The sequence below is a fragment of the Podarcis erhardii genome (assembly GCF_964252035.2).
Source record: "Podarcis erhardii genome assembly, chromosome: 4".
Taxonomy (NCBI): Eukaryota; Metazoa; Chordata; class Lepidosauria; order Squamata; family Lacertidae; genus Podarcis; species Podarcis erhardii.
Window position 1 is genome coordinate 76,120,275 of NC_138508.1, and position 25,711 is coordinate 76,145,985.

The 25,711-nt window shown below is 38.7% G+C and overlaps 1 protein-coding gene across 1 annotated transcript in view; it reads left to right on the top strand.

The window, feature by feature from the left end:
* TMEM131 (transmembrane protein 131) overlaps window positions 1-25,188 on the top strand; it is a 78,854-nt gene extending 53,666 nt beyond the window's left edge. Inside the window, exons 14-41 of the mRNA XM_081859397.1 lie at window positions 747-900; window positions 997-1,167; window positions 2,119-2,229; window positions 2,334-2,468; window positions 3,077-3,181; window positions 3,796-3,882; window positions 5,884-6,036; window positions 6,162-6,237; window positions 6,323-6,440; window positions 6,815-6,953; window positions 7,068-7,177; window positions 7,589-7,655; window positions 8,469-8,620; window positions 9,674-9,816; window positions 10,022-10,208; window positions 11,544-11,729; window positions 12,792-12,950; window positions 13,877-14,463; window positions 16,268-16,443; window positions 17,949-18,073; window positions 18,545-18,669; window positions 18,820-18,978; window positions 20,384-20,543; window positions 21,424-21,545; window positions 21,635-21,731; window positions 22,340-22,437; window positions 23,931-24,094; window positions 24,253-25,188. Of these exons, the coding sequence (XP_081715523.1) occupies window positions 747-900; window positions 997-1,167; window positions 2,119-2,229; window positions 2,334-2,468; window positions 3,077-3,181; window positions 3,796-3,882; window positions 5,884-6,036; window positions 6,162-6,237; window positions 6,323-6,440; window positions 6,815-6,953; window positions 7,068-7,177; window positions 7,589-7,655; window positions 8,469-8,620; window positions 9,674-9,816; window positions 10,022-10,208; window positions 11,544-11,729; window positions 12,792-12,950; window positions 13,877-14,463; window positions 16,268-16,443; window positions 17,949-18,073; window positions 18,545-18,669; window positions 18,820-18,978; window positions 20,384-20,543; window positions 21,424-21,545; window positions 21,635-21,731; window positions 22,340-22,437; window positions 23,931-24,094; window positions 24,253-24,549 (4,363 nt within the window). The 3' untranslated portion in view covers window positions 24,550-25,188. The remainder of the gene's footprint in view (window positions 1-746; window positions 901-996; window positions 1,168-2,118; window positions 2,230-2,333; window positions 2,469-3,076; window positions 3,182-3,795; window positions 3,883-5,883; window positions 6,037-6,161; window positions 6,238-6,322; window positions 6,441-6,814; window positions 6,954-7,067; window positions 7,178-7,588; window positions 7,656-8,468; window positions 8,621-9,673; window positions 9,817-10,021; window positions 10,209-11,543; window positions 11,730-12,791; window positions 12,951-13,876; window positions 14,464-16,267; window positions 16,444-17,948; window positions 18,074-18,544; window positions 18,670-18,819; window positions 18,979-20,383; window positions 20,544-21,423; window positions 21,546-21,634; window positions 21,732-22,339; window positions 22,438-23,930; window positions 24,095-24,252) is intronic.
* Window positions 25,189-25,711: the final 523 nt, after the last annotated feature.

Below are 25,711 nucleotides of genomic sequence, written 5' to 3' on the forward strand. Positions count from 1 at the left end.
GCAGTGGCCATCACACAGCCCTGTTTAAACAAAGCATGTGACTATTGCCATGAATAGTGCTAGCTTGCACTCAGATAACTTTATTTTGCCCATTGCTACAAGTGTTAGGGACAGGCTTGAGCAATTGCTTTTTTACTGTTTCTAACTTCTACATTTATAAGCTAGTATATTCTAATTCTTCCACATTTTAAGTTCTGGTTATAACTCTTTATTTGCTAGCTAATGTATTTGGTTTCAGACTTCTTTGCTGCTAAATGGAACAAGTGTATAAATTCTTCAGACCATTATATTTCTCAGTATTGATTTTTAAGTTTTATGTATTTGAATTACACACCTGGCTTGGGCAGGATATGACAATAGGGCATGGGGAATAAATCTGGGTCCTCTGGGTGAATTTAAACTTGCTGATAAGTAAAATCAGGAATGGGTCTGTGGCCTGCCAATTGGCAGTCCTTCAGGCATTATATGATGTTTATGAAGTTGAGTGAACAAGCCAAAGAGAGATCTTAAACTGCTGCTGTTGGATGGAAAACCTGTGGCCCTCCAGATGATATTAGACTACAACTTTGATCGTTCTTCAGCTTTAGTCATACTTGCTAGAGCTGATGGAATTTGAGTCCAACGGCATTTGGAGAGTCAGGTTCCTCATCTCTGTGAATAACCAATTTTCTGGTGATTATTGTGAGTTTTTCTTATAGAGGATTGTGCAAATCTCTACTTTTTGGCTTTTTTATATTTTGAAATAGGTACTTAGGATTTGATCATGCAGCCACATTATTTCATATTCGTGACAGTCCAGCAGACTCTGTGGAAAGACCAATCTACTTAACAAACACATTCAATTTTGCAGTCCTCATTCATGATATAATGCTACCAGATGAAATCAAAGGAATATTTAAAGTAAGCCCAATTATGCGCTGAACTATTTCATTGCTATTAAATGTTACATAAATTGGATTCACTGTTAACCTGGATCATATTTATTCATTATCCTAGGTACACAACTTCAGCAAACCAGTTTTAATTCCACCAAATGAATCCAGATATATTTTCACACTTTATTTTGTGGCTTCCTTGTCATCTCTTCACATTGATAACAATATTTTGCTGATTACAAATGCTTCTAAATTTCATCTACCTGTAAGAGCATACACTGGATTTTTAGATGTAAGTATATCAGTTTTTTAAAAAATCTTTTCTATTTTTAAAGTGAAATACATTAGATGTGGTTTCTTTGTGTTTCTGGATAACATGTGCTCAGCAGTGAAGCCAAATTCAAACTGAATGCAAATTTGGTAGCTGGTTTATATTTCAGAAGTCTAATGCCTGCTAGAATAGACCTATGGATGGAACCCATTCTGTTCTTTTGCCATGTGGCAGTTCTGCGGGATGTAATATTAATGTGTTAAATATTATTTTTGTAGGTTTGCTGTTTGATTGAAATTGAATTTATAGGAATTACATTACTTTTTTTAAAAAAAAGAGAAACATTAATATGTCTGTACGTGGGGGCCTGTTCAAAATGACTGAACTTGGAACTGAACTCATATTTTAATGTGTTGACTTTCTAGCTCTCAGTTACGCATACTGCCAACAAAAACATATTGGCAGCTGCCTTCACTAATTAACATGGGGCACAGTCCGCTCAAATGCTCTCTTGTATAGGCCCCTTAAGACTAGGGAGCTTCAGAAAACCATGCTGTTGCGCCTGTTGCATCACTCTTCCATCTTAGCGGGATTTCTACAGAAGAGGAGAATTAGCAGTGGATTGTACTCAGTAGTTTGTTAGACCTGTTTTGTCTTTCACTCAGTCACCTTTAATAGTGCCTTGTCTTATGTCATGATAGGTCAGCATCTGGTTGCCCAATAGAATGAATAAAAGGGAGATGTGTTTCCCAGCAATTGTAGCACTTTCTGTGTAATCAGCAGATTGTATACCTGAAAACCAAATACAGATTCTTCAGTCCCAGATCTTATGGGCTACTTGTCCAAAATATTGGGGGAGGGGGGGAAAGGAACCAACATGTTAGAACTGGTGGTAGTACTTTTGAGCCCTTGCAGTAACAGATATATGAGCTGCCTGTCCCTAATGCAGTTGATGCTCTTCCGTTTTTCTAGTATTTTGTATTGCCCCCAAGACCTGAAGAACAGATAATAGATTTTGGTATATTGAGTGCCACAGAAACAAGTAGTATTCTGCTTGCAATCATGAACAGCAATCCAATTCAGGTAAGAGACATTCTTTTATTTGTTTGTTTGTTTGTTTGTTTGTTTGTTTTACTTAAATGGCATATCTGTTAATTTATTACTAAAACTATTGTGCCCTTTTAAAGTTGGCTATAAAAAGCTGGCATGTGATAGGTGATGGTTTGACCATGGAACTCCTTGCTGCTGAAAAAGGCAACAGAACTACAATAATTGCAAGTCTTCCAGACTTGGAAAAGGCCAATGCATTGGATCAAACTTCGGTAAGTAACACATATTTTACTTATTGCAGTTATGTCTGGCATATGGACAAAAGATGCAAATCTTATCACTAAGTAAAAAGAAGCAGTGTGTGTGTGTGATCACCACATCTGCTTATGTCCAGTGCTTTTTTGAGGGGACGACGTTGCAGGGAGACGCATACCCCTAAACATTTTGTGAATCTTTGTACTTTTGTCCATTTACTGTATTTATTTTTCCCGATCTGAACTATAAAATGGTGGTTTTCTTGAGTCAAAATGATAGTACCCCTAAACATTTTTTTTTAGAAAAAAAGCACTGCTTATGTCTATGTATAGAAATGGTGCTAGCTATTTTTATATGTAGACAAACACCCCACACATATCCACATCTGGAGGAAAAAAGCGAACAATGAGAGGTGCCTCTGTGAGAGATTTAACTGATGAAAATAAATAGTGGAGAGTGTTTTACTTATGTGGTAGGCAAAACATTATTCTTTGTATTTCATCATGAAGCCCTTTCAGATAACTGTGTGTGTGCATTTTTGTTACAGTGACCGGGGTTTTTTTGTTGTCTGTTGGAGGAATGTGAGATTAAAGCAATGAAGCAACTATATAATTCTGTTCTACAGGTAACATTGATGCCTGGTTCATACACTGTATTCAGAGTAAGATTATTACCAAAAGAACTTGAAGGGATTCATGATGGGGCTATACAAATCACAACTGATTATGAGGTACTCTTACGTTTATATTGGTCCTAAAAGTAATGTGTATGGAAATAGAAAAGAAATTGATTTTTGGGGGGGACACACCTGGCTTTTAGCTGTTGTGATGGCAACTGCAGTTGCTTGGTTTCCTCTCTGGCAGTATATTTGGCACTGGCTAGTGCATGTGACAGTTTAGGTGTGTAACCTTTCAGGAGTTTCAGAAGATTGTTTTAATTGTTCTTCATTTGGTATGCCCATCATGCTTGCTTTCTGAAAACTAAATGATGATCATCTGGTATTTCCTATACCATATCTATAGAAGGATGCAAAACTACTTTAAGATTAATAAAGATGTATAGAAGGCAGTCAACCTATTTCTGATTCTCAGCAAATAAGCTTGCAGATACTTTCAGAAGAGAGCAGTTGAGATTTTTGTTGGGCTTATGTGCTCATCTTATAAAAACAGATTTTAGATTTTTGCACAAGTATGCTAGCAGAAATGTAGGCTTGTGTCCAGTTATGGCTTTGTGCTAATGCAGCGGAGGGAAACCTTTTTGGATGAAACCCATAGTCTAAAACTTATTGATAAGAGTTAACGTAAATGTTGCGTTTAAGCTACTATTCTTTTTCTCTTTTTTCAGATTTTAACCATTCCTGTGAAGGCTGTAATTGCTGTAGGCTCATTGATGTGCTCCCCAAAACACATTCTTCTTCCACCTTCTTTTCCAGTAAGATAATATATTTTGAAGAATTTCTAACAGTTTCTTCTTGCTATTTATCCATCATTATGAAAAAGGAAACAAACTGATTTTAGCCATGCTACAGGAGTTTATCTCACACCCCATCACTGGGAAGGCATTTTAACCTCAGATTCTCTTGTTTTTCATGGAGCCTGGGATGTGTCCCCAGCCTTTGTTTCTCATTGCTATAGGGTAATTGAATCAGTCTTAGTGGTAAGAACTAGCATATGTTAACTCCATCAATCCATATGTCTGAAATCATGAATAACTGCTGCTGAAATACGAGACGTGTTTTTTTCCAAAGGAAGTTGGCTGCTGTTTTGATACACTACAGTCCTAAACACAGGGAAGCATGGAAATCAAACCCTTAGTTGCTCCTTGCACAACCTCTCAGAATAATTGAGACCATGTAGCAGTTACCTTGGAGTATATCTTTTGCCAGATCTTTATTAGAGGATTGGAAATCTGTGTGGCAGGATTCAATTACGGGCAGTCACTTTTTGAAAATAATGTGCTATTTCCAAGTTCCTGCCTAGTCCAAAATTGAATACTTATCTTCTGTGGGAGCGGGTGGCGCTGTGGTCTAAACCACTGAGGCTCTTGGGCTTCCTGATCAGAAGGTCAGATCCGTGTGATGGGGTGAGCTCCCGTTGCTCTGTCCCAGCTTCTGCCAACCTAGCAGTTCAAAAGCACACCAGTGCAAGTAGAAAAATAGGTACTGCTGCGGTGGAAAGGTAAACAGTGTTTCTGTGTGCTCTGGCTTCCGTCACGGTATTCCGTTGTGTCAGAAGCGGTTTAGTCATGCTGGCCACATGACCCAGAAAGCTGTTGGCCTGAACATCGACTCCCTTGGCCTGAAGTGAGATGAGCACCGCACTCCATAGTCACCTTTGACTGGACTTAACCATCCAGGGGTCCTTTTCCTTTCTCTTTTACTTACCCTCTATAATCCTTTTCCTGGTTTTTGTATGGTGGCATTTTAAATCTTGCAGTTGCATTTGTGGTATCTTTATAATTCCCTTTTAAACACAAAAATGAGAAAAGAGGAAAGAGAACTTTGTTTGAGAGTGCCTTATGGAGGTGGCTGTTTTTATTATATTCTGGTAAGAAAATTTTTCATAGTCTCTTTTTTAATACGCCACTCCATTAGATTGTAAAAGAGAGGAGGAAGAGACATTTTTTCTACATTGAGCACATAATGTAGCTATAAAATGCACCACTATTTTCAGTCCAAGGTAGCTTCATGGAGCTGGAAAAACGTTTTATTATTTCCTGAGACTAAAGCCTGCAGTTTTGTTTAATTCTTCCTGCTTTATTTTCTATTAAGAACTGGGATAGAAAGTGTGAGAGAAATAGTTGAGCCTCATAGAGATGTTTAAAGTAAGTTCCTCTGAAATGTATAAGGTTCTAGATGCAAAATATTACTATGTTAGCTCTTCCTTTATGCAGCCACTCTCGCTAATTTTAAGTAACTGAATTTATCTCCCTCTGTTCCTAATTTATGGGGGTGATTTCTGGCAAATGTTGAGTGTTGAATGAAGGACCTACGAATTAACCTGGCAATAAGATTTTATTTGAACTTTGAGTACAGTGGGAGCAGATAATGGAAGTGGATAATGCTCATGATATTATATCGACAACTTGTGATGCAGGACAGGAAACACAGACTGGTCTTCCTCTGTAGAACATGTCCCCTCATTTCAGTCTGTTTCCTTCCTTTGGCATTTCTGCAAAAAATGTTTTTTTAAAAAAAAAACACAACAACAACCAATTGGTTGACTTGTAACATTGCACGATACTTTTTCTTAATGTGTGCAGTATCGTATCTCTAAACTGAAAAGGTTTGAATGAGGTGGTTATAGGAAAATAATGTAGATGGAATAACTCTCTCAGAGCAACCTTAGCCTATATTACCAGGGGTGCTAAAAACTTTGCAATCATAGGCACAAAGATGTGTAAAAAACCCCACAATTGTACATTCTTTCTTAGGGTAAGACTGTTCATCAGAGTTTGAGTATCATGAGCTCTTTCTCACAGAAGGTAAAAATACAACAGATCCGTTCACTATCAGAAGATGTTCGGTTTTATTACAAGAGATTACGAAGTAACAAAGAAGATCTGGAGCCAGGGAAAAAATCCAAGGTTCGAGCACTATGGATATTATTCAAAATTACGTAACTATGTTTAAAAATATAGATATTTCACAGTTTTGCATTCCTAAGAGGGGTCTTTTTAAATTCTTGGTTGCTGCTGCTTATATTTTTCAGATTGCAAATGTTTACTTTGACCCTGGTTTACAATGTGGGAATCACTGTTATGTGGGGTTGCCTTTTCTGAGTAAAGGTAAGTAATTTTAATATCTTTTAAACACTCTTAACATTCTAGATATTGAAGATGTTAAGGTGAAATTTATGTTTCTCTTTTCTAGCTGAATCAAAATTACAACACAGTACATCTATGCAAGAAGATGCATGGGATTCAGATTGGGATTTGCATGATAATCTGTTCAGAGAATGGATTGGAATAAGAGATCACTCAGGCAATCAGTGAGTGTTTTAAAATAAGGAATGGCTTTCTGGTTGGTTACTGAAATTCAGGGAATCTTAATTGCTTGGCAACATTGTTTGAGAAGTGTTGCAGTAGTCAATAAATGGGTTGGAAATATAAATGAAACAGTAAACAATGCTTTATTAGCTTCCAAATGCAGCTAATAAACTTGTAATAGAACTGAAGGCTACTCCAAGAATACTGAAGAAATTATCCTAGCTTACTGCAGTTATCGTTTTTTAAAAAATCCTTATTATGTAGAATCATGAAACTGAGTATGTCTATGTGCATGTGAATTCCATGAAATATTATGGTTTTATTTTTGAAGCTTGATACTAATTTTTCTTAATGCTAAATTACATTGCTGGTCTAGATTAAGTGCTGTATTTGAAGTGGACACAGATCTCCAGAAGGCTGTGACTTCCAAAATCACAGCAGAATTGGCATGGCCGTCTCTACTTGGCTCACTGCGCCATTTGGATTTTTCACTTACCAACACAAACAGTTCATCTGTAAGTCTTGGCATTGTCAATGTAGTACTAACAACACAAAAGTTAATATTGAAAATGATTTCCTATAATTGCTACTTTGGGACAATAAGTCTGAATCTAAACCTGTTCCTCTAGGAGGAAGAAATTCTTCTAGAAAATCCAGCAGATGTTCCTGTTTTTGTTCAGCTTCTTCCCATAGCACTATATTCCAATCCATCAGTCTTCATAGATAAGCTAATGGACCGGTAAGTGGTGGTAAAAGGTGGTGCTTGCAAGGAGATAATGTTGAGGGCTGGGTTTAGGGTACATCACTTGCCTATCTTCTTTGCTCTTAAAATAGAGCCCCCTGAATGCTACTTTCTACATGAATTGAGGCGGACCTGCTATTTAAATACCAGTCTATTAAATTCATACAACTTCAGTTATCAGATATATTATGTATTGTATGTCATATAAGATGTTATTTCTAGTATTCATAATAGTTTTATTGTATGATAACATAAACCAACATTTGTCCCCCATCAGATATAATCCCAACAGGCCATTGCCACAGAACAGAAACAAAAATTATTTGTGCACCTTATTTCTTCTTTAAAGTGAATCTAAATATTTTTCCAGAGTACTCGGCCGCACCTAACTATGTGCTTTTCTTTCAGGTTTAACTTGACTAAGCCTGCAAACTTCAATTTGAAGACGCTAGAATTTCAAGTCTCTCGAAACTGTGTAAGTAATCCTTTAAAACCCAGTTTTGTTCTACCCAGTTCTTAATACTGAGCTGCTGTTAGTACATTTATTACGAGCATAAGCATGGTTTGCAAAATAGTCACAAGCCATAGGCTGCCATTGCATTCAAACCACTGAGTTATGGTTTGCACTCAAATGCTATTAATTTAATTGGAGCATGCACTGCAGGAAAAAGGGCATGGGCACAATGCTTAGTTCTTGTAGTGCCAAACCATAATTGGATGCTAGGTTGAAACCAAGCCATAGCTTTGCTAGTGCTTTTACTGAACACCTGACTGCATGTGAACAACCTCAGGTGCAGAATAGAGCTTTGTAAATGTTTACACTTTATCCCAGTGGTTCCTGTGCATTGGATTGCAGCCTGTAGCTGTTGGTTAGGGGTTCAGTCTCTTTATCGTCCTGAAATGACCTTTGCTTTTATAGTTGGCTACAGTAGCAAATCCTCTTGTTACCCTTGCCTTTCTCTCTGCTTATCACATTCAAGTGATCCAGACACTGAAGTGCTTTTTCAGCTTTTTTAGACTGTTCCCTTAGCCCTTCCTTCCCTATTTAAATTTAGATTTGAAAGCTCCTTTTAATAGTAGGTACCTGCCTTTTGTTGGTTAGTTTATAAAGCTGTCAGGTACACAGATTGTGCTATATAGATAAGAATCAGGTTCATATATTTGCTTTTCATATATTTAAAATGAGAGTTTTAAAATATGCAGCATTTTACAGAGCTACAAGCTAGGCACTGATTAAAAGTATGCAAACTTTCTAACCTTTTAATTTGATTTGTCTTCCTCTTTCAAGGGTCACACGTTGCAAAGCGCCACAGGATTTACAGAGGGCTTGTCTCGGCAGTCAGTTTTAAATGTAATTTTAAAGCCTGGGGAAAGAAAATCTGTCAAAGTGAAGTTTACTCCAGTTCTTAATAAAACAGTTTCATCGCTAATCATTATCAGGTATTGGTAGATCTTTGGAATTGCTTTAATTAACAGGGATGTTCAAATTTAGAGCTACATTTTCCCAGCCATCTGTGGGACACATTGATTGCTTTCAAGATGAACTATAGTGGCAGTTTGGTTATATGTGAGAAGTTTTATACAACTGAATGCAATGTAATTTAACATATATAAGTCTTAAGGGTCAGCTCATACAACCTGGCTGTCTCTATGAAATGCTGATACTGCACCATAGACTAACCATAGACTTTGCTCATGCTTGCTGAGCTGCAAAATCATTCCCCATGATCATGTTGAGCCAGAAGCAGGATAACAGCTTGGGACACCTAGGAGTGTATGGATAGGCACACTCACATTTTGACTGGCCCCACAGCCCCACTAACTTGCATGGTCACAGCTCCTTTTTAAGCCACTGTGATGACACAAATGGGAATGGATGAATGTGTCGACTCCTTTTAGAAGTTCATTAGTTCATTTAATGTTTTATCTCAATGTAATCCTGCAAGCTGACCATGCACGGAGACAATTGGGTAGGAACCAGCAACTGCATGAAATAAATGAGGCTTGCACAAAAATGTTCAAATGGCAAAAGATGTTCAGCAGCATTTAGGATAGCACACAAAGTGCTACTTCAGATGTGCCCGACGACTTGTGGTACCCAGTAGGACAGATTCCTTTGAAAAGCAGACCCCAAAGCAGCATCCCACGTGTAAATTTCCAGAAACGTGTTACACTGGTTGCTACTGTTCAGGGAACTTAATGGGGGGAAATGCCATGCAGTGGCTTCTGGCCTCCATCTCCTTGTTATTATTTATTAATAACTTGAGAAAATTAGCATTATAGCTTTTATCCATAGCAGTAGCTTTATTTAAAAACGAGTAAGTTAGAATCAATTTGTGGAATAGGGAAAGACAATGTCTATGTATTAGTTTGTTTTATTGATTTTATAAAACTTGTTACTGGCTTTTCCTCATCAAATAACCCCAATATAGCTAGAAACAGTAGAGTTCTTAATAATTTCATAATGCTTTATTTGGCTTTTCTCCCTTATAGAAATAATTTGACTGTAATAGAAGCTATAATGGTTAAAGGACAAGGAACAACGGAGAGCATGAGGATTGCAGGCAAGCCACCTGGGCTGGGCAGTTCTTTACGCTTTAAAATCACGGAAGCATTATTAAAAGACTGCACTGAAAGTAAGTCTTCTGTGGTGAAGCCAAACATCAAATCCCATGCAAGAGTGTGTGAGAAAGAAACTAGACAATCTCGTATTTTAAAAGCAAGAATGAAAGAAGTGAAAGTAACTGAAGTAGCTTTGTGAAACCAGTTGAGCCATATGCTGACACCATTTTCTTGTTAAATAGTAGTCTAATTTTAACTGCATTTTTCTCTTTATTTCAGAAACGAAATTAAAGGAACCAAACTTCACATTGAAAAGAACGTTCAAGGTGGAGAATACGGGGCAGCTTCAAGTTAATATAAAATCCATAGAAATCAGTGGATATTCATGTGAAGGATATGGATTTAAAGTAGTTAACTGTAAAGAATTTGCACTAAGTTCCAATGCCTCTAAAGAGATTGTTGTATTGTAAGTTAACTTATGTTGAAGACTGGCAGTATTTTCAGTTTATGGGGCAGCGGGTGGTTGGAGTTTCTATACTTAGCATTGTATATAGAAAATGCTCTTTTTATATAGTTTGCCATAGTTCCTGGAGCACACTGAACACCTTCTTTACATAGATTTCTTCTACGTAAATGAAACCCGTCAAGCCGTTTACCCCTTCAGTTTAGATAAATTTCTGTAAGCTGTAACAGTGCTGTGTTCAAATATATCTCAACAAGCTAAGATACGAATGAGTTTCATGCACTTGACTTGTCTCCCCACTTGTGTGAAGGGAAGAGCAAAAGAGCTACATGTGGATATAAGATACACTCATGCGTATCTTGGTTTAATAATGTACACAGTGGCTCTGCCTGAGGAATGGGGAACCAGCAGCCCACGGGGCAGAGACAACCCATGGAGCCTACTCCCTCTGGCCTCTCCCTGCCCTCTCCTAGCAACAATTATGCTTGAACAAAAGTTTATATTAGAGTAAGATGAAGTATGTGTCAAGTGGTGTATAGCAGAAGTTGCATGAGCCTACCCATCACTCTCAAAGATAATAGCCTTTTCCTTTATGATAATGGCCATTACATTTTCTTTATTTGTCATGAAATACTAACCGCACCATCATATTTGATATGGTTGCTGAAGAGCCAAATGGGTTGGGGTTAGGACTCTCATTGCGCGACGGAGACAGGAGAGCAAAGAACTCTAGGAGGCGGGCACAGTCCCCTTCAGTTTTTTTCTCTCCTGCCTGACGAATCAGGTCATTTTCTCCCGGCTCTCTCTGATTTTCTCTGTCAGCCAAGTGCTAACAAATAAGAGATAATTCTATCATATTCCTAAGCACCACATTTCTATTTTCATTTATCTCCACAATTGATTTTTATTTCTACTTACCCCCATAAAGATGCACTCTGTGTGCACAGTTAATATTGGCATGTGCAGAACTTATTAAATCATAAGAATTTAATTGCAGCATTAAAACCTGCAGAGAGTTTGAATCTAGATTTAGTCATAATTAAACAACCCCATTGAAATCAGTGGGTCTAGGCCTAGATCAAACCGCTTTTGTTAGGAATGGGGGGTGTTTAAGTGCAAAAATTCACATGTGAGCCCCCAGTTCTCCTTTCAAGATCTTTGCATCATGACTTTAATCTAAATTCAAGCAGTAACTATTATTAGAGGCTTATTTGATCTGCTATAGATGGGGATGTTGAATCCTAGATTGACTCTAATGTAACTGGAACGTGTGGATTTGTTATCAAGTGTATATATATATAATCTAGATAAACAATAACAATCCTTTACTCTCAACAGGTTTACACCAGATTTCACAACTTCCAGAGTCATTCGTGAACTGAAACTAACCACAACAGGAGGTTCTGAGTTTATGTTCATATTAAATGCATCCCTTCCCTATCATATGTTAGCAACTTGTGCAGAAGCTCTGCCCAGGCCCAATTGGGAGCTGGCACTGTACGTATTAGTCTCAGGAATAATGAGGTACTAAACATATTTTTTTAATAGTTTTTTGTAATATGCATGTATTTCTATGTTAATAAATCAAATATGTTAAGAAAATGACATAATATTTTGCTTTGAATATTCATATGTAAGAAATCTTCCCTAAACAATATATGTTGGTTGTCAACAGTGTTGCAGTGGAGCTTACAACCAGAATATGCAGACAGCAGAAAGCAAAAGTCACATTTTATCTGAATAAACTCATTAGCTCCTGTTGCATAACCATCTGCATTTAATTGTAATAACTAGTGGGAAAACCTCTCCAAATCCCATGAACATGGAAATTTGTTGACAGTTACAGCACATGATATACCAGTAGCAGTTCTAGTTACAGATAGGTAGCCGTGTTGGTCTGCCATAGTCAAAACAAAACAAATTCCTTCCAGTAGCACCAGTGTTGGTCTTTAAGGTGCTACTGGAAGGAATTTGTTTTGTTTTGACAGTAGCAGTTCTGTTGAGATTGGTATATGCAAAGCATAGTAATCAATCTTAGAGAGAGAGATTGAGCAGACAGATGTCTTATTATTTTAATAACTTCTTACAAAAGAGCTAGAAGCAGTTGAAACGAGTGTGAGTCAGTTTCTTATGGCATATCCCATTTCAGCAAACACAGTAAGCTGGGAAACTCCTGGGAGAAACAGATCCTAAGTTTGGGCATAACTTGCTGAGCGACAGCACTTTCTCTGCTGGGAGTCCCTCACTTAGGAATTCAGCTTCTTGGGCAGCTTGCCAGTACTTTCAGCTTAATAATTCGCAAGTTGCCTTTGTTTTTCCTACCAGATTTAGTCTTGCTTTTTCAGGATCAGCGTCTACACTTGTTCCAATAATAGGTGCTTATGGAGGTCTTAATTATATAGTATGTAAATGTTACTGGAACTTGACATTTCAGTACTAGCATGGTGGGGGTTGTGATTTGTGTAGGTGGGAGTAAAATATTGTTTCTCTTAATTTGTCAACAAGAGATGGGCTCACCTTGTGTCTTCAGTTTTTCCATGCTATGATGGCAGAAGCACTGATGCTTTACTTACTTGTCTGTTGCAGTGTGCTCTTCCTTTTGGTAATTGGAACAGCCTATTTAGAAGCTCAAGGAATTTGGGAGCCATTCAGACGACGCTTGTCCTTTGAGGCATCCAATCCTCCCTTTGATATGGGAAGACCATTTGATCTCAGGAGAATAGTTGGAATTTCATCTGATGGAAAGTAAGCTCTTACTTATGAATTGGATGTTTGCAAAGTAGCATTTCTCGCCAGTATATGTCACTCTTGTAAACAAGGGTGCTAGCCTCACAACTTGAGCAGATCACAGGTGCAGCAAAAATATCTATAGAATTTAAAACAACTGATGCAGAAAGGTCTTTCAGACTTTATTAGCTTGGAAAATACATGATGGGTAGTTGAATAGTGAATAGTTGTTATCTTAAAACTAGAACATCAGTTGCAAACATTCTCAGAAGCTGGTAGATATATCTTGATACTATATAGGGATTGCGTCTTATGTTTTTGTATTCAGGAACAGTTTAAGTGGTAACTTAACTACTTAATGTAACACTAGTATGTGGTTCTGCTTGCCAAAGCCATCATTTGTGCAGTAGTATATCATCAATTGATATCGTGCACATCTGTTGTGCACTTGAGTATAACTCAGTAAGCAATGCATCAAAGCAGTCCTTGGATAATTGCATACTTCTATGGAAGCTGCTACCTAAATGTAAGAATTACGTAGAAAATACATAAATAGAAAAGAGTGGAGAAATTGTGATAAAGGAGGAAGAAAATGGGAGCCAGGAAGATGCCTTTGTGGAATGATGTATAAATTACTGTTTTTCAAAATCAGGGATTGTATATCAGTTTTGTTGGTCTCTGTAGCAAGGAGCTATTCTTCGATAGCAGGGCCTGTTAACATGCTGCTTTAGAAATAACTCACTTACTTGTCTCTTGATCAAGTTTTGAGGCCCAGTTTAGCACTATACACTTATATTTCCAGAAGCTATGTTGAATCAACCTTTTAGATGCTACCTAGAAACATTAAGAGCTACTACTATGCTTTGCTAAATAGGTTGGGAACTGTGCAGCTACATTTTACTAAATATTTATGAGAAGTAAAAACAAATTTGATCTACTTCCAGCTTGAATGCACTTGGATCAGATTCGAACCACAGCTCTTCCAGAGGAATCTATGGACCAGGAAGTTCCTCATCACGATCCAATGCAGGAAGTAATAAGCAATGCAATTCATCTGTACACCTGCACAGCAATAGAAATTCAGTCGAAGTTGAAAACATGAAGTATAAAAACAGTTCAAATGTTGCTAGTAGGACTTCTATGCAGGCAGGTTCTGCACAGTCAACAAACAGAGCAGGTTCCCTCTTCCTGGACTCCAGTTCTGCAACTCAGAATCACACAGCAGGCAGGAAGTCCAGGGGTGGAAAACAAAATCTGCACTCAAACCAGCAGCACGCTCCAGTCTTACTAGAGCAACATTCGTCACAGCCACCAGCAGTGCCTCACCAACAAGAGCAGCAGACTGAAAACTCCCTGCCGCAGCTTCCTACTCCTTCACATTCAGAATGTGCCAGCAACACGAGGCACAGCTCAGAGGATTCCGACATTGCTGCTCTTATAGAAACCATGGACAAAGACTTTGATCATCCAGAATCCCCTTCCCCAGATGTGTTTACAGAGCAGCCCCCATCTCCAGTAGCAAAAAACAAAGGTAATAAACTCCTACTTCACCCAATTAACTCTTATCTTACAAAGTGTGTACATATAAAGTTGTAGGTGCTGGGTGAGACAACTCTCTATGGGAGGCAAAACAAGAGTCTCTGTCATCTGTTTCCCCCTCTATGACATTTATGCACCTCTCTGATCGAAACTTGTCCTTTGTGCACTTCTTATGTGAAATAATTCTCTTTTAAAAAAATGGATTCAGTAAAGGCTTTTGAAACGACCACACACTTTCCCTGTTCCCCGATAGCAGTGGTTATTTGAATAGGAGTTCCAGCAACTTAAAGAAGCGGGGAGAAGTGTCAGAGAATTTCTACTAGGCTGTGCTCATATGCAGAGTAGTGGTGAACTTGCTTTCCTCATGCTAATGCTCCTATTGTTTGTTAAGTCTAAGTTAAAAGATTAATTTGGGGGTGGGAAGTGTTTTTGGCTCCAGGGACCAGACCCAATGACTTCAGAGAGTGAACAAGGTCATATGGTAGAGGGGATCATGGTGCTGTTTGTACTACATACAGCTGGGGTGTGGGAAGTGATAGAGGAGGAAGAAATGTTCAAGAAAGCTAGTAAGTGGTTTTGTGTCGCTTTTCATGTACTTTGACTCCTGAGGATTACACTCTTAATATCCATTTTTAGGTAATGTAACCCAGAGATAATGGGAAGAAAAGTTTGAAAAACAAACCCTGAAGAAGCACCCTGAGTTGTGCTTGACTTATCAGACTAATGCTGTAGAATTTTGAAGTATTCCTGTGCTTGAATGACTTTTTAAAAGTGATAATACGTGGATAAACACATAGGGTTGTATCCAACTCTGTCCATCCAGAAGAGGAGCAGACTTCCAGTTGCACAGCAAGGCTTCACTTTCTCTCTCTGCAACATCCTCCCAGACCTTCAAAATCTTCTCCGGAGGGTTGCAGAAGGGAGGAGACGAAGGTGCAGCCTTGCAAGAGTGGATGTTTGCTCACACAGTGTTGAAGTCTGCCTGTAGAAACTTGTAAGAAATTGTTGTGTAGCAGCCAACTCATCCAATACCACTATTCTGTACTGAATGCTTTAAGACTAAAGCCTGCTTGCTAACACTAATAGAAAATACAGGATTTCTGAAGGAAATAGATATGATGCTGAAGCCTAGAACCTGTGCAAAATGTATGATGGTGTGTATTAAGCAGAAGTAATTATTAGTATGTTTAAACAGATTTTATATATGTATATAGCTTTAATTCTATTTTTGTCAGTGTTTAATTGTATTTTAATGGTTGCTTTTTCTATATTTTTAGTTGTTCTTGTTTTTATCTGTAAGCTGCCTTCAGTCCCGTCAGGGAAAATGTGGGGTATAAGTAATGTTAGTATTAGTTTGTGGTGGGGGTACATACTCTGCATTTTGCTTTCTTCATAGTTATATTTTATAGGGATTACCAGTAACATACCAATTGTGCAGTAGTTCCTTTGTTCGCACATTGTAGCCAGAAAGCTAAGGGAAACTGCATATTATCAGTGGCCAGTATCTGTAAAACACAGTAAGGTGTGTGAAATCCCTTAGACTTCTTAAATTTGATACCATCAACATCAGAAAGTGGCTCTGAAATGAATTGCATCCTGCCTGAAGTAGTACAGCTGACCTGGAGTGCGGTGTGCCAGGAATTTTCCTCCATTGAAGTGTACTGGTACAATTCCTAGTGTATGATGTTCCTAGTGGACTTTGTCCCAGGTACATCATGGTGATGAAAAGCTGTTGTTCTCTACAGCTGTCACAGATCACAGCTGTTGCTAATTGGAAGCTGCCTTTAATACCCCAGGGAAAGGAAAACCGTTTCAACGCAAATCTAAACCCCAGAAGAAGCGGGAAGAAAAGGAGAGAAGAGGAAAGGGAAAGCAACAAGAGGATGAACTGAAGGATTCTCTTGCAGATGATGACAGTTCTTCAACTACCACAGAAACTTCCAACCCCGACACAGAAGCACTTCTGAAAGAGGTAGACTTTTTTTTAAAAAAAAGGGGGGTGTCAGATGAGAGAAGATGATGGGTCTGGGGGTTTCATACTTTAAACTCACCACTATATTTATGCATTAAGAGATTTAAACTCCACTTCTTCCCCACAAAGTGTCCCCCCCCCCAAATAAGGCTGCTCACAAGAATTGTTAACAACTTGGTAATGGAAACAACTCAAAAGCAGAAGCAGAAAAAAACCCACAATGTACCTAATCAAACTCCAGAATATTAGAAAACACAGCCACCTACTTTGTAAAACCAAAAGCGCAATGAAACAATGCTGCATTTATTGAGCATTGATTCAAGAGAAAAGGCCAAGCAAACCTCCTGGAGCAGGAAGGTACACAGTTGGGTTGAAAACGTCCTGTAATGCATCCCTACCATCTCTGAAGGCAGTAGGATACAGAACAGGACCTTCCCAGAAAACCTCAGTGAATGGTCAGAATCATGTGGGAGAGGATGGCCTTTCTCAAAACACCTAGCTCCAAACCATTTAGCAATGATGGTAATCAAACTTTAAGACTGGGCTTGGAAACAAACTGGGAGCCAATGAGACTAAACAAAATTAGAACAGCAGCATTTTTGTACCAGCTAAGTTTTCTGGTCACTTTTCAAATGCATCCTCATATAGAGCATACTTCGGTAATTCAATCTGGATTTGACCAGGGCCTATGTGGCAATGGCCATATTTGCCTTCTCCAGGAACGGCGCACACAAACTTGAAAATGTGTCAAAGCATTTCTGGCAATCTAGGAACAAGGCCAGAAATGCTTTCTCCAACCATGAAACTAGTTTTTGAGGGGAGCACAACCCAAGAAGTTGAACATTTGTCCTCCAACCTAACCTCCTAGGACCTGCCCTGCATTAAAAAACCAGAGCTAGCACAACGTCGTACCCGGCTCCTAGGCCCATGCCTGTTCCATAGTCCAGAAGGGTACTGTGACTGATGTAGAATTACTTCATGAAATTACACATCTACCATTTGATTTTTAAAATTGAACATTTGGGAGCAAAAGTAGATGAGATACCAAATGTGTGGTTTTTTAAAAATATAATAATGGTAGGTGAGGGGGGGCACAAAATTCATTGGGACAAAATAACATGTGGGGAGGTTTACCCCTTGCCTCCCTTGGTACAGTCCTGATGAATATTGCCCCTTACTCTACTTGCTACATCTACTAGGTAATAATGCATGTAGCATCATGTCTAAACTGGCCTTTAGATATCCCTAAGTAATTCGTAGAATTTACTGTGCTCTAGGTTTCTTGTAGCATAGTAAAATGAACTGGTAGCTTCAGTTAAGTAACTTAAAGGAAAAGCTCTCTGCTTACATTTTTAAATATAATTATCAAAGCTGTTTTGTGAAAGAAATGGGGCTGTAATGCATATTGTTCCTAGAATTGTTGTCTTCCTTTTTTAAAAAAATCTCCTTTTAATGTATTATTGTTTACTTAATATTTTTATTGGGATTTGGTTGGCTGTTTGTAGGAGCCAGAAAAGCAAAAGGGAAAACAGCCAATACCAGAAAAACAGGAAAATGAAATCCAAGTAAAACAGAAAAGCAAAAAGCTATCGCTTATCAAGAAAGAAATTCCGACAGATGTGAAATCCAGGTACGCATAGAACTATGTTAATGCCATCCAATCTGCTTTCCTAAGTAGGCATGAGGAAATAAAGTTCCTGGCAGCAGAACTTTGCATCAGTCAGCTGAGAGAAATGTGTCACACGCTGCAATAATTACCATTTCTTCTCTGTTAACGTGGCTGAAGAAAAGGAAGTGGTAGTGCCTGGGCACAGGAAGAATGATAGATAATAGAAACTGAACAGAAAGGGGAAACCTTGTAATTATGGGAAACTCTGCACAATAAGAAGCCTGCTTTTTTTGTAAGCAAGAACTTAGACAAATAGATTTGGAGAGACACTTCTCCATTTGTTTTTCCTAACAGTTAAGACAAAGGGAGTCGGCTTGGAGACGATTAGAGAAAGCTGTTTCTCTTCTGCACACTTTTATGTATGCAAGATCTTACTTTGTTGGTCAAACTGTTACAAATAATAACTTTTTTTGGATCATACTTTTATTACAGTTCCTTTGAGATGTCATGTCCTTCGTCACTCGAAAATAAGCAGCACAAAAGCTTTTCTTCCAAGTTGTCTTCTCAGCATATGTTCGCAAATGGGTTCAAACCAAGAAACCTCCAGAAAACAAAAGGTATTCTTTGGCTGTTCAGCTATTGATCAAGATTAACCTCTGAAACTTTAGTGTTAGCTGTTCCTCACTGGCTGTACTTGTGAGGCTGAAGTGCTGTATGCCCTACAAACTACAAGTTTATTTTTTGTTTTTGTTTCTTCTTCTTCTTAGGTATCAATATGAAGCTGATGGATAATAGGCCATCTTCACTAGCAAAGTTTTTCTCCAGTGGTTCTGGTCAGGAGCTGGGCAATACCAGCAGCTCAGAAGGAGAAAAAGATTCTCCACCACCAGAGTGGGACTCAGTGCCAATTCACAAGGCAGGCAGCTGTAAGTACTCTGGGCATTAATTTAACATTAGCAATAAGCTTATGGGCAGTGAATCAGTTCAATAACAAAGGATTTGATTTCTTTTTCCATTTGAATGCAATTCTTTGTGCTTAACATCAGAACAGCATATGATTGTCACAGAGTTCTTGGCACAAAGGGATAACTGAGGGCTTGTTTGGAAAAGATGCCTCTGCTGTCCAACTTCTGTCCCCTGAACTCATTGCTGATAATATACTTTTTGTAACAAAATGGATTTATTAAGCACACTAAATAATAATAAAACTCCTCAAGAGAGAGATTGGGGGAAAGGATTGTTTCCAGGCACTTTATGTTATACTACTTGGGTGGCTTCTCCACTGAGAAAATGTCCCTTGTGGGGTGCTCCTTCCCTGTACAGGGGCTTTTTTTACCCACTCTGCCTTTGCAGCATCTACAGCAGAGCAGTTATACTGAGTGATCTGTAAGAGTGTTTAGGCATTACTACTCCCTTCCCAACTCAGGGAGATGTTAGGCCAGAGAGAGACTGGGAGTGGGATTTGGCTTGTACTCTTACCAGGATAATGGGAGGTCCCAAGAGTATCCAAATCACAGAACCTCCTGGTTTGAGTATTCACCTCTTCTTACAAGCAAGGAGTGTGGAAATGTCTATGTTTGTCAAAGGCATTTTCTCCTCCTGTCCCCACTTCAGCACTCTTTTAGTAACATGCATGAGTGAGAGTTAGGGTTGCCATATTTCAAAAAGTGAACATCCGGACACAAAAGTTGTTGAACTTTTTTTTTCAAAATCTCAAAAAAATGAGGTTTTTAACCTTCTGAATTTTTCAAAATTCCACCTGGACACCATTTTTGATGGACAAATCCCAGCTACGTCTGGGGAATTCTGCATGTATGGCAGCCCTAGAGTTAGTTCACTTTTTAAGGTTAGAAGTGCAGAACTTGACAACCTCAACTTTGCCACTTTAGGTGGTGCAGAATATCTGACTTACTGGGCACCAAACTGAAACTTGTAGTTGCCTGAAACATTATCAGACTTGGAATAAGTTAACACTATTAAAATCTGCTCTCCTGGTGGGAGGTTTCATTTGTGACTGACTGATTTATTTATTTATTTTAAAAGTTCATGAGGCATATCCAGTGCTATAATGTCCCCATCCTCCTCTCCTGCCCCCTTCAGCTGCACACACCCTCGAAATCATTTCCAGAAGAGGATGGGACCCCCTCCAAAGCAGTGTGTGTGTGTGTGTGTGTGTGTGTGTGTGTGTGTGTGTAGGGGGAGGAAATGGAAGTCCCATTGTACCAGCAGAACTCCTGGCACAGCACTGGATACAACCACAAGTAACTGTTTCAAGACTGACTTTGTACAATGAAGTAATAAAAATAAGACATCTCTTATTCTGGTTCCCAGCTACTGACAACCTATATAAGCTGTCCCTACAAACCCTTAGTGCAGATGCTTTCTTGAAACAACGACAGACCTCACCAACTCCTGCCTCGCCATCTCCACCCCCTGCATCATTGGCTTTTGTGCCCCGAAGCACTTATAGCAGTATTGTGAACAACTGCAGGTAAGTTCAGGTGCTCACTGCATAACCAAGCGCAACATCTGAAGGCAAGAAACTTGTGTCGTTTTTTTATTTATTTAGCTACATTACCATTTTGAGTTCCAACTTTCAACAAAAATGAGTTGTTAACTTTTTTCCTTCCTAGTTTATGACACAATCTATTGGGATGAGTCCAAGGTCCAGTTTTCTGTATAACTTCTGTAGGGGGCCAAGATCCAAACCTAGGTCTGAACAGCAGTCAGGAGCAAAGGCAACAAATTATTAACAAAATGAATTAGGCTGGGCGTAAGACTTTCTTGATATGCTGAGAGATACATACTCTCTTTGGCAGTAGAAGCAATCCAAGCTCACTGCATACACATCTCAGCATGGTTTTGGCTAGAACTTAGTGTCAGAAGTGGTGAAAAAAAATGTGGATGTTTCCCTATCCAAAGACTAAAAGAAAAATAGGTTTCAGGACGCAATATCTGTGTCAGCCCTTAGGCTGTATCTGAATCACCAGATTGGTACTAAGCCCATAATTCACAGATTTTTTTCTCTTTAACTGGACCTTTGGCTGATTGACATCAAATGCCTTTTAAAAATGTGTTGGGTAGGGAGGCTTTATTGGGTTATTTTTGTTTTTAATTTTATTATGTATTTTGTATTTTTATATTCTGATTTTATGTCTTAACCGCTCTGAGACCTGTGGGTATAGGGCAGTATACAAATTTAGTTAATAGTAGTAGTAGTAGTAGTAGTAGTAGTAATATCTCAAACAAGGCAACAGGTGATGTTAGATCACTGCCCTGAAATATCCTAACCCTAGCATATTAACTTTATGGCAAAATCATAAGCTCTAAAGAACACCACATCCCTCCCCCCCCCCCCGGTTTTCTTTCAGTGAACCGAAAAGCAAGGTGCTCAGTGGTGCCAAACATAAGGTGGCAAAGACAGCTTCTCTCCCTGGCAGGAATGGAAACCCTACATTTGCTGCTGTAGCTGCTGGTTATGACAAGAGCCCAGGTAAAACACAGGAATCAAAAAGCTATGGCTATTTGAGGGTGTGATTGTTCTGCTATCTTCCTATTCTCATTTAAACTCCATTGTTACAGGTGGCAGTGGCCTAGCAAAACCTTCACCAATGAAGAGCGAGGCATCTGGCTGTATGAATGTTTCACACACAACCGTTGACAGTGACGGCTCTGACAGGTAACTTGAATTAATCCTTTGGAAACAGAGGCTCAACTATGGTGGATATGGTAAAAAGCTGCTTTCCCTCTTGCACCCCAGTTAGAAGAATATGTCCATTAAAAACCCTATACTTTGCACATAGAAAATCCTCACTTCATAATTTGCCTATCCAAAAAATAATAATCTTCTGTTTCATGTTATTTTTTATTTTCAAAAAATTGTTTTAAAATTTGGATGCTGGCTGTTTAGCATAGCATAGCATGTTTGTAATTTGACAATAAAACAACAAAACTGAAGTCCAACATTTCCTCTTCTCATAAGATACTGAAAGATGGGGACCAAGTGTGCACTTTTCAGTTGTGTGGGCATTAAAAATAAATAAATGAAAATTTAGTTAACTTAGTTAATTAAGGATATGACTGTAGGCCTACTTTCAGCTACAAAACTCACTGGCACATACCTGTAAATAATAAGTGTCAGGAATTCACCCTTGGCATTTTTTTGTCAAAATTGACAGTGTGTTAAAATCATTATTTGTTGTCCACATGATATTTGGCTGTGTTATGGTGGTCTTCACACTGAAGTGACCTTATTAATGAAAACCTCTTCTCCTCTGCTACATTTAGTTCTGGTTTGTGGAGTCCTATAAGCAATCCTAGCAGCCCGGATTTCACACCCCTCAATTCCTTCTCAGCATTTGGAAACTCCTTTAACTTAACTGGAGGTGAGTGGTATGTTACAGTAGTTAAAAAAAGGAACAGAACAATATGCTATATTTCTCAATTGGCTACCCTGGCCAATCTTTCCTATTGTAATAAGGCTCACTTCCTTTGAAGATGTTTTTGGCAGTGTTATGCCTTGGAAAATAAAGAATGACAGAAAATATTAAAGATACCTTTTCTTTTAACGAAAAATGATCTTGTTTTTCTTAATTACATAAATAATCACACACTTCAATATACCGGGGTGGGTGGGTGTGTTTATGTTTGAGATAAAACAAAACAAATTCCTTCCAGTAGCACCTTAAAGACCAACTAAGTCAGTTCTTGGTATGAGCTTTCGTGTGCATGCACACTTCTTCAGATATGTTTGAGATAGATAGATAAATAAAAGCCAGATTCTAGTGGCATGCCAATTTATTTCAGTTTTATTGATTGAGCTACCTGTCAGTTACCATGAAACAGTGGAGAGTCAGGTGAGGAACTTCCCAGTGGGTTGACTGCTTTAGAGTTCAACATGATGGAGGGAGATGTAGGTGTCCTCTCCTCAAGGGGAGAAAAGAGCAGGGCTTTACTCACCACCCGCATCGGAGGTCTGATGATCAAAGATCAAAGAGATCAAAGGTGGGGCAATGAAAACTATGCCTCAATATAGAATCTCCAAATTGCTGTAGGAAATAAAACCTCTCAGCAAATAAAGCGTGGAGATTTATGAAATGGTTAGGGGGACTTAATAACTTTTCTGTAACTGCTGTCAAAGTTCAGTGTTTGTCCCAAGAATTGTATATTTGAGTTTATAGAGTCTGGTCCCACAGAACAGCAAAAACAAAACAAAACACCATAAAATCAGTAAGCTTTGTTCGAGCAGCTAGTGTTTAAAAATGTTCAAAGGAAGCTCTCCTATTAGAATAATTACTCCTCAGATATGGTTGCTCAGAGCAAGAAATAGAGAAGGCACAGCACCACAATGATCTAGTAATGGCAGTCCGTCACATAAAAGGTCAGAGCAAACACTGGATCATTCAACTGGATTGCTGTATGGGCAGCTCTTTCTCACTTAGTTGTGCTGTTTAGCACTTGTGTTCTGGCTTGCAAATCAGGCTAAGCCAAATGCTGGCTCAGCATGAATGCACGAATATATGGACCCCTAATATGAATTTGCAGCTGCCTTACTTCTTCCTGGCCCTTTTTGCTGCCACACTGTGCTGAGCCAACACAAAGTTTGGCTTTGCATGTTTTCCAAAGCTGGGATCATCCTTAAGCCCTCTCCCAATTAGTCTTGCACTTAGTCTGAAGAGCTCATAAGCCTGCATTCAGAGAACATACTAAGCCAGACGTTGGCTTAGCCTTGACTAGGGCAGGATATGCAGTCTTCTGCTTCCATGTTTGTGTGTGTATAGCTGTTGATTTCATCTATGAAAAATAATATTGTGCATAGGTTTTGCAAGACAGAATGTAACATGGATGTTTTGTCTTATTCTCCATTTCCTCAACTTAGAAGTTTTCAGCAAGCTTGGGCTGTCACAGTCTGTTTATAGTCCAGATGTTCAACGAAACTGGACTGAGCTTAGTAATGTTCCTTCATCCATCTGGGACTCCTCAGCTACAGATCTGATACCTCCCTGGCCCACAAGTTCAGGATCCCCAACTCACACCACTTCAGTAAGTATATGAATATGTATGTATGTATGTATGTATGTATGTATGTATGTATGTGTGTATGTATGTCTATTACTCCATATGGTGCTCTCTTTTTCCTGGTAGTATTGAATACTTGTGTGTCATAGCTCTTGTCCTTATTTTGTTTTTTATTAATATAGTCTATCCTTGGGAACCCAAGCGGCCTGTGGTCTACCACCACCACTCCGTTCAGCAGTTCCATTTGGTCAAGTAATTTGAACAGTAGCCTTCCTTTCAACACTCCAGCTAACACGTTGCCAGGTATTGATCTTGGGAGTGAAAACACCCCTCCACCAGCTGCTGCTGCCCCAATAGTTAGCAATCCTGAAGACTTGGGACAAGCATATAACCCTTGGCTAATTTGGAGCCCTGCAATCGGGAGAAGAAGCTCAGATCCTTGGCCTAATGTGCATTACCCACCTGAAAACGGAAATTAAGAACAAAGGGACTGTTGTCCAGATTGGATCATGGTAAATTCTGTAATATGCCTGGAACATAATTTGCAGTTTGCTGCCATTCCTACTCAGACCCCAACATGGTTACAATCTAGTCATACATTCATCACTTTAAAGTCTGTCTTGAGATTATGGTAGTATAAAATTACTGATCAGCTTGGAAAAGTTTGGATGTGGGTTAAAACATCCTATAAGACAATATTCTTTTTTTCTTTTTTTTTTACCAACCGCCCATTCTGTTTTTTAAACACTTGGCAATTTCCAAAATGCAGTGATTTTTAACTACCGTGCTTGGTTTTTAATTTCCCCCCAGTATTATGCTCTCAAACATAATTTTTAAGAGCACCTTGTGCTAAAAATGCAGAGTATTTTTTTAAAAAATAAGGCTCTCTTTGTTAAAGGCTCTACGAATGTAAAAACCTTAGGAGCAAATGTATGCGCATACTGTTCAAACTATACATTTTATGTGCTGTTTGTACATTTGTAAACCTGAATGCATTTTTAAGTTGAACTGAAATGTGCATAGCCAATACTTGTGGATGAAAAAAAAAGATTCCTTGTGCTTTTCTTACCAATACAACTTCAAGTTGTACTTGAAAAATAAAATAATGCTTTTTTTCATTTCTGCCGTATGTGCTTCTGTGGAATGTTTGAATTTCAAAGATGTGACAGCCTTTCTGGAAAAGTTTTAATATACGTGCTAATCATTAGTGGCATTTCGGGACAGGCTTTGGAAGTTTTGTTCATGGGAACAACAGTCAACCTTAAGCACATTTGTTACAAAAACAGTTGGACTATGGTGAACTCTAGTCCCTGTGAACGTCAGCAGCACAGGAAAACATTGTATAAAAATAGCCATGCCATGCAAACTAAATGGCAGCTACAGTGTGTTTGCTGGCAGTAGACTTGGTGACAGCTGTTGCAGCACATCTAGTCTGCTGCTGAGTCACCAAAGAGAAACTGTAGATGTATCCTCTTTTTACACACACCACACAGTCCAATCCTTTGTCCTTCCAAAGTGATGCATTCTGCACAGAGTAGAATCATAGAATTGTAGAATTGTAAGGAACTACGAGAGTCATCTAGCATAACCCTCTGCAATGCAGGAATTTTTTTGACCAACATGGCGCTCGAACCCATGACC